We start from the raw sequence: 8,417 nt of genomic DNA on the forward strand, positions 1-8,417 counted from the left end.
TAATTACTATAATGTTATTGACATTAGTAGGTACAATATAAGATAACATAAAATGTTTTCAAAAATGAAGGAAAAGAGTAAACAGGTGAGACAGGTAGAACTCTTTTTGGTGCACTGGTGTAGCCATCTATGTGTAAAGACAATTAATAAAGTAAACTCACAGTGGACATGGCATGTCCATATATGCCATCCCCATCAGTTTTGGGTTAAAAGATAAGAAAGATCAATTATAAATGGCATAAACATTGTTATTTTTATTTATTTCAGAGTGACCTATTGTACAAAAGTTTTTATTTCCCTGGTTGTAAAATATTTCTACCTTAATCATGTACTTCAGGGTATCTACTGTTATGATATGTAATATATGTGAATATCTCTTTTGTTTTTTTGACAAGATGATACCCAAATTTTGTTTGCTCTGTGTCTCACATGTGCCTGTTTGCAGCTCCATGTACTTTGATGAGGATGGAGACGTGGCTCATGAGTTTTATGAAGAAGTTCCTCCTCTAAGGCGTGGGGTGAAGGCAACAATGCGGAGAATACTCACCAATTTAACTCCACAGGTAAGTGGCGTGTGTGTTTCTAAGAAGTAAACATACCTCTCTTTCTCTTTTTTTTTCTAATATGTTATTTGTAGTCCTGAGGATTGTTGATTTCACAAATCAGAATTTTAGATATATATTGATATTGATAGAACAGTTAACATATAAGAGGATGAAGAGATTGTGTTGTTTTAATTGACAGTGAGTGTATCCATTTCCCAGTTTATAATAAAGTCTTTGCTTTATGTTCATTGAATTTTATAGTTTCAACCTTTATGATTTTTCATGACATGCAGGTCACCAGTATCCATAGGTGTGAATATATTGTGTTAAATTTTAGGTAAAAGAGTGTGGAAATATTATTTGAATGAAACCCCCCACAATTCAACTTCAACTTAGATGTGGCTACTGTCAGAGAATAACCTGATTGGCTATATCTCATGTCTCAATATCACTCATTCCAGTAAAGATGAAACGTTCCTTGATGTAAGTGAATCACTAACCAGTCATGCTTATGCTTTGTTTTCTCATAATGTGGTTGGAAACTTAGATCATAAACTGTTATGCTGTTCATTTTCAGGGTGATGTTCGGCTACCGTTCCCATGCCTGCACGTAGACTTTCCCATCGTCCTTTACCAAGACAGCTGAGAAGAGGAGGGGGAAGGGAGCTTTATGAACTGGGCGTGCCATTTACCAGACTTCGAAGCCATGGTCGAGGAGCTTTCCAAGTGTTGAAATTCTCTGAAAAGAAGGAGAGAAATTCTTCATGAATGTTCAGTGGGAAATTCAACATGATAAGGGAATGGTCTTCCCCTCCCCCTCTCAACCTCCTTTTTACCCTTACTCAGAAAAGGAAAAAAGAGAACAGTTAGAATGATGGAAGATTCCTGACACCCTTCCTTCAAAGAGAGGTTGTGGTGCCCCTTATCTAGTCTTAAGCAATGTGAGCAGCATTATGGGAGTCTCAAATTTATTCCCATCCAGTTGTTTCAGACCTTTATTGTTGTGTGTATAATAGTTCTGTCATAAATCATCCATAACTTTTTTTCAGTCTTTTTTTTTTTTTTTTTTTTTCTTTCTTTTTTTTCTTAACGCGTGTGGAGTACCTGACCGCTCCCAAGAGTTATAGGTATTTGTATGTACAGTGCGGCTGATTTTGCCCTTTCCTTAATATATATGCCGGGTTGTGATACTGTGTGGTCCTGTTGAAGTGTGTTTCATTTGAAGACAGAAGCAGAGATGCCCTCATTTGACACAAAAAGGTGAACTAAATCAATTTTTTTAAGAAAGGAAAGAGCAAGTAAATTTTTTGAATAATTAGTAATTGCAGTTGTTATTACAAGACCACAAGTGTAGTGGGATCACACAATATTAGGTCACAAAGACTTCAAAACAATTTTTTGGCCTTATCTTGGTCAGAATAGGCACATCAGGAAAATTACATCTGATCTTGGAAAAGTTACCTCTTCTTATACATAAAGTGATTTTATTGTTAGCTGTACTATGAGAAGTGGGAAGCACAGAAATGAAACATGTAGATGAAGAAAAAAAAGAATTAAGAGGACAGACATTGAATACTCAAATGGAAGGTGGCAGTACAACACACAATATTCCCTAAGGGTCTCTACAAAGATCTCTGTACATGCATGTGGACAATCGAGTGAACATGCATTCTCAAGTTTGAGTACAGTTTCGTTCCCTCAATATTTTACTTTTATTGGATAACCTTTTTAAAGCACCAAGTTTTATTTGGTGTTGATGCTTACAAGTGTTGTGTTTTCACGTAACCCATAATGTCTGTATGTATGTGTCTTACTCTGTAATGGAAGAGGAATGCAGAAGCCACAAAGCTGGATGAATCCTTGAATCCTTCATTTAAATAGAATATATATGTACTCTTCCAGTGTTGTGTGTATGGAAATGTGTAAATATATATATATAGATATGATGTGTGTATAATAAACATATGCATATAATTAATGAAAAACACATTTCCGTGTTAATATAGTAATGAAAAACTCAGATAGTAAATGCATACCTTTTGATAAATCAGTGTATTTACTGTGTGGGTTTTTGATGGATGCCTATTTATTTATGAACTTTGCTTGTATTATGTGGTATGAATAGTAGTTGAAACTTCCATATGCATCATCTAGTAAGCTGCTGCACTATTGATTTCAATAGCAAGCCTTGGTGCAACTTGCAAACTTCTCTGCTCGCAAGGAGGAGTGATCTTGGTGTTCGTTTCTCTCCCTTTCATTACAGCTCTCTGTGCCACAGCAGCTATTTGCATCACATTCCAAAATAATCAGCAGTAGAAAAAAAATAATAATAATAAATTGTTATCTCTAAAGGTCTGCTGAATACTCCAAAGAGATGTTGAAAATAGTGTGAATATTGTAAAAATGTAAAATTATTGTTTGAGGTAGGGCTGCAAAACAAAAGTGAAGCTGTTTATTTGGGTAGCTTGGAGAATTTCAAGGCAGGTTTTGTTTTCTGTACATTACGCAAGATCCTTCTCATCAGCTGTATATTTGAACAAGTACCCATCACTAAAATACAAAGTATAGGAGTGAATTTTATGATTTGGTTCAAGATAGGGAATGAATTACCGGAGCAAGATATGAAAGTAATATGATTTTCTTTCTTTTTACAATACTGTTCTTACCAGCATACTAAGTGTCATGTATGTGACCATGACTTAATCTGTATTTTGGATGACCCAATGGAAAATGTCACGTTTCCTTTTCATTTCTGTCAAGAGTAACTGGTGCAATATGAAGAGTAAAAAAAAAAAAAAAAAAAAAAAAAAAAAAAAAAAAAAAAAAAACAGAGGAACTTGGTTGTGCAAATATTATTTTATTCCTCCATGACAGCCAATGAGGTCTACATCTTATTCCTAATAGTTTGTTTCAGGTAGTTACATTGTTATTGTTCTTATTATATTGTTATTATTATTAATGTCGTTATTATTATTATTGTTATTATTATTATTATTATTATTATTATTATTATTATAATTATAATTATCATTATTTTCATTATCATTATTATTTATATTGTCACTTGTTATTTCTACCGTTGTTGTTGGTATGGCTTCTTTCCCCTAAAGTTTATTGGGTTAAGCGAAAAGAGTGTTGAGGTTCCTGCAACTCAACTGATGTGAATTTTAAGGGCTTTTCTAAACAAAAAAATTATATAATCATTATCTGAATGTAAGTGACTGCTAGACAATGTAATATCTTTTTGCCTAGTATTCTGGTAAGATAAAAGTGTGAGAGCTCAGGAATAACTTGAGTTATTTTAAAAAGATTGGGGGGGAAAAATGTAATCTACCATGGCTTTTAACTGTTACAGGAATCTCAACTTTTTTTTTTTTTTTTCCCTTAGCCTTGTTATCCCTTGAGAGACATGGTTTTCTTTTGTCCTTGCAGTTTGTCTTGCCTGGAATTGATTGATTTCTTTTGTATGTTACTTTTTAAAGATCATTATATTGTATATTGTGTGTACATGATCCACAACCACAAGAAAATGCTTATTGAAGTGTGCAGTCTGTATGAAACCTATGTTTTAAAATTCCATGTACCTGTTGCAAGCTAATATTAGCTACTATGTTTTCAGTATAGCCTAACAGCTAACACTGCAATTTTCTACCAGCTAAACTAAAGCAAGTAAATGTTCTCAGTATGCCTAGGTTTAGGTGTCAGGCATTTTAACAACCTTAATGCAAAACTACAGTTATACTATTGATAAAAAACAGTGGGTGATATAGTCTCCAGTGAGATAGGTGCTGCCGATCCATTGGTTTCACACTGGCCATTTTGCTATTTCACACAGATAATACCATGATAGTACACAATACACTTTAATAATAACTGCATATATTAAATAGTTGATAATACTTTTGAACAAGTAAATTCATATGATTATATATGATATAGAATACCTAAATGTCTTCAGATCTGTGTGATTTTTGATATATATATATATATATATATATGATTTTATTTATATTAACCTTCCTCCAACAATTGTCCTCTCTAGGCATACGTGGAAACATGGGTGTCTTCATAAAGTCCTTCCTCTCCCAACGCACTTTCCAGGTCAAAATCGCCTCTGCCACATCATCTTTCTTTCCCCAAATCGAAGGTGTCCCACAAGGCAGTGTGCTCAGTACCACTTTATTCCTTCTTGCTGTTAATGATATTGTCTCAGTTTTACCACCAGGAGCCCGGTCATCACTATATGTTGATGATTTAACCATCTATGCCTCTGGCACATCCATACCAAATCTCTACCAATTTCTTCAATCTGCAATCTCATCAGTTTTTCCCTGGCCACAACCATGGCTTCCGCTTTTTACTCTAAACTTTCTCCTTTTTTTCCTCTCGCTCACGTGTATCCTCCCCCCCATCTTTTTTAATGGCACCCACCCCAAAATGCCTTTTCCCTCGGGAAAATTCCTGGGTGTTTTTTTTGACTAAAAATGTCCGGGCGGCCCCAATTTACCTTAAAAAAAACTCTCCGCCGTTTAAAATTTTAAAAAAACTCTCCCCCATATTCATGGGGCTCAATCGAAAAACTCTCCTTCATTTCATTTCTTTGATCCTCTCCCTTTGATTATGGATGCCATATCTATCCCTGCCCAACTTTTTCCCCTTGCCCATTTTGAACAATCCATCACTGGGTCTTCGCTTAGCACTAGGCCCCTTTTCGCTCCTCCCCTTTGGACCTGTACATGAATCGGCTACCATCTCTACTCGACGTGGGCCCCCTCCCTCTCCGATGCTATGTTCGTTTCCACCAATTTTCACTACTAACAAAATATCCACAACCCCTACTTCTTCCCTTTTAGCTTCACTCACGATTACCTACCCCTTTCTCACACCTGGTACCCTCCTCTCCATTCCCCTTTCCCCCATCTCCAACCCCCCCCCGTTCTCTGTCCATTCTGTCCCTCCATGGCTTAACCTCCCCCCCATTTTGGCTTTTCTGTTTCCCCGCCCCACCAAAAAAAAATTCCCCCCTACTGTCCTTCTCCACTTTTCCTTGACCAGTCTCCATCTTCCTCTAGTATTCACATATCTGAGGCTCCAAACCCCCTCCGGTGCTTTTTTGCGTAATTTTCCCCACTCGTACTTTCAATACTCCCTCCTCAAATCCATGTCCTTACTACGAATTGTATGCCTCCTTTTGCTCTAAAACACTATATCCCCTTTCTTCTTCCTCTTTTACAAATTTTTACTGACTCCCGTAAATCTTAACTCTTAAAACAATACACCACCAACCCCTTGTTTTTAAGATCCCAAATGGTTTTTTCTACCGTCCACACGCCCTAAAACTCAAATTTTGCGGGTGCCCCGCCCTGTTGGGAAACCCCGGGAATGAACGGCAGATACACTACACGCCACGCCGCTTTGTCCACATCATACAACCACGCTTTTCCCCATTCCCAGCCACGGATTTTTACCCACACTTTAAGCCCCTTCTTGTTAATCATGGGAATCTTTTTGGTCAAGCCTCCGCACTAAAAATTACATTCTTAAAACTATCATCTCCTCCCGGTCAGCCCATTTCATCGGGAAAAGACGTTGGGGACTGCTCCGCCCGCTAGCATTTTGGGCCCACCCTCTAAAACCTCCTATCGATGTCACAATCTGACCACCCTTATGTTCCTTGTAAAGTTCCCCTTTCAATCCCACACATCTTTTTGTGCCCCGTTTTGAAAAAACCCGTACCTCCTTTCCCCCCCTCTATCCCCTTCACCGACCTCCCAACCTATCAGAATCCTTTCAGAATCCCCCACTTTCTGCTTCAACAACCTTTCTCTTTCCTCAAACGTTCTATCCCTTTTCTAAACTAACCCTTACCCACCCACCCTAACCCTTTCACTCACCAATTTCCCTTTCCCCGGCTTAGACAACAAACACTAAATCAACCCCCCTTCCTAAACATGAACTATAGTGTACATGACCTTAGATGTCTAGCACATTTTTCTTTTTTTAACCATAACCATTAATTAACCCTTTTATTATTTACAAAAATGCCAGTGTTTTATCGTTTTTGGGTTCAGCTTCTTTTAAAAAGAAAATTTTGGGCTTCCCGCTCATTTTTGAGGGTTTAAAAAAAGGGGCCCCTTGTTTATATGAAAATATAACCCTCTGAGCAAGCTGTGAGCACATTAAACTTAACGCTTTCAAAATAGGTGGATAGAAATATTCCATTAACCAGAGACTGCCCTTTGTCCGGGATAAGTACATTTCCAACACATTTTTGTTAACCTTTGTGTTTGAAGGGGGAAGTTACAATGTGTGGCTTATGGAGTGATTTTTACAGAAGATATCCTGATGACTGGAAATGAATTTTGAAAGAGCTTAGTCATGTGTATGGTAGATGGATGAAGCAGAAGTCATTTCTTACTTAATGTGTTTATAATAAAAGTAAGGGTATAGATTATTTGGCAGTTTAATTTAATTTTTATGTTTATTTATTTATTTATTTTTTTTTTTTTTTTTTTTTTTTTTTTTTAAAGAAATGTGATATATGTCTGCAACCATGATTGCGTCTGCCTGACATGGACTTAATCTAGGAGCCAGTAGACTATACCAATATCAAGATATACTGTTAAAGAAATTAAATCATACTTTAATTAATTATTTCCTTTATATCATTTGTCATAAAAAGATACTACAGATTGCTAGAGCATAGAAATAATATTTTAGCAATTGTTAAAAATTGATAACAAATATACAATTGTATGGCAGATGTCTATCTATTTATTGTAAGTTTATATGACTGATGAATATTTGATTACTTATTGTTTACTCCGCTTTTATTTGAATAAGAAGTGACTTTTACTTGGTACAGTTCAATCAGGCAACCAATAAAGAGAGTCAGTGATGTGTGATTGATAGTTCAAATATTTTTTTTTTTGTGTGTGTGTTAAAGTTGGCTCAATGTTTGACAATCATATTTGTTAAGTCACGGGTGAATTTTGATTTTGAGGCAAATAGAAGTCAGAGAACAGAAGGTGTATACATACTGGAATGGTTAATATTTCATCATCAAGAAAGGGTTTTGATTCAGTGTTCTTTCTTCCTTTTTCTTTAACAGTCTCTTAAACTGTTACTGGTAAATAATGCACCATTATTAACCCATTAGATATGGATGCTTCACTGCCATCATGTAGCCCAAAATACAGGCATTAGGCTTGCTTGAGTAGCCATTCTGACAGCTTGTAGGCCGGGTGCACACAAACAATTGTATTCAGTGACGAGACTCCATGCCTCCCTTTGCAAAGTTATTTTCTCTTATTCTGCATAAGCAGTTTTAGCTATTTTACCATTTTCCAATATCTATATTTGTCATTTGATTTGCTTTATCTAGATGGTAATAGACTGCTTTCATTCACAGACTCCATATCATCTTTTGGTAGCCCATAACTCAGTAAAATAATAATAATACAATAGGTAACATGTTATTTGTGTCCTTTTTTTTTCATAGTATTAAATTTTCTGTAATACAATCTGCAGTGCCAGTTATGGCAGCCAGGGATTGGATCCTGAGCATAGGAATAGCAATCTTCCCTTGAGCTAGTGCTCTTCCAGTCATGGCTTGCGGATGGTACATTCCACATTTGTTTATCAAGGGAAAAAATGGAAAAGGCCCTTCCTAAATTACAAAGGAGTCTAATCACCCTCCCTCCCATGTATTTGTGGCGAGTTTTCTCATCACCCTGGTTTTCAGCAGAAATTCTCATGATGGCAAGTTTTCCCATGACAGCATGTTCATGTCCCGCACCCCTCAAGCCAAATTTGTTCATGATGAGATCCTCAGTGCACGTTCATCAAAAAATTGGCTAAGGTCGTTAATGT

The 8,417-nt window shown here is 36.4% G+C and overlaps 1 protein-coding gene across 2 annotated transcripts in view; it reads left to right on the top strand.

The window, feature by feature from the left end:
* The window catches only part of LOC119598653 (tumor suppressor candidate 2-like), a 10,826-nt gene extending 6,785 nt beyond the window's left edge, over nt 1-4,041 (top strand). For both annotated transcript variants that reach the window (XM_037948358.1, XM_037948359.1), the window contains 2 exons: nt 446-563; nt 1,123-4,041. In XM_037948358.1, coding sequence (XP_037804286.1) covers nt 446-563; nt 1,123-1,191 — 187 coding nt within the window. In that variant the 3' untranslated portion in view covers nt 1,192-4,041. The remainder of the gene's footprint in view (nt 1-445; nt 564-1,122) is intronic.
* The last annotated feature ends 4,376 nt before the right edge of the window (nt 4,042-8,417 follow it).

Source organism: Penaeus monodon, chromosome 41, assembly GCF_015228065.2.
Source record: "Penaeus monodon isolate SGIC_2016 chromosome 41, NSTDA_Pmon_1, whole genome shotgun sequence".
Classification (NCBI taxonomy): Eukaryota; Metazoa; Arthropoda; class Malacostraca; order Decapoda; family Penaeidae; genus Penaeus; species Penaeus monodon.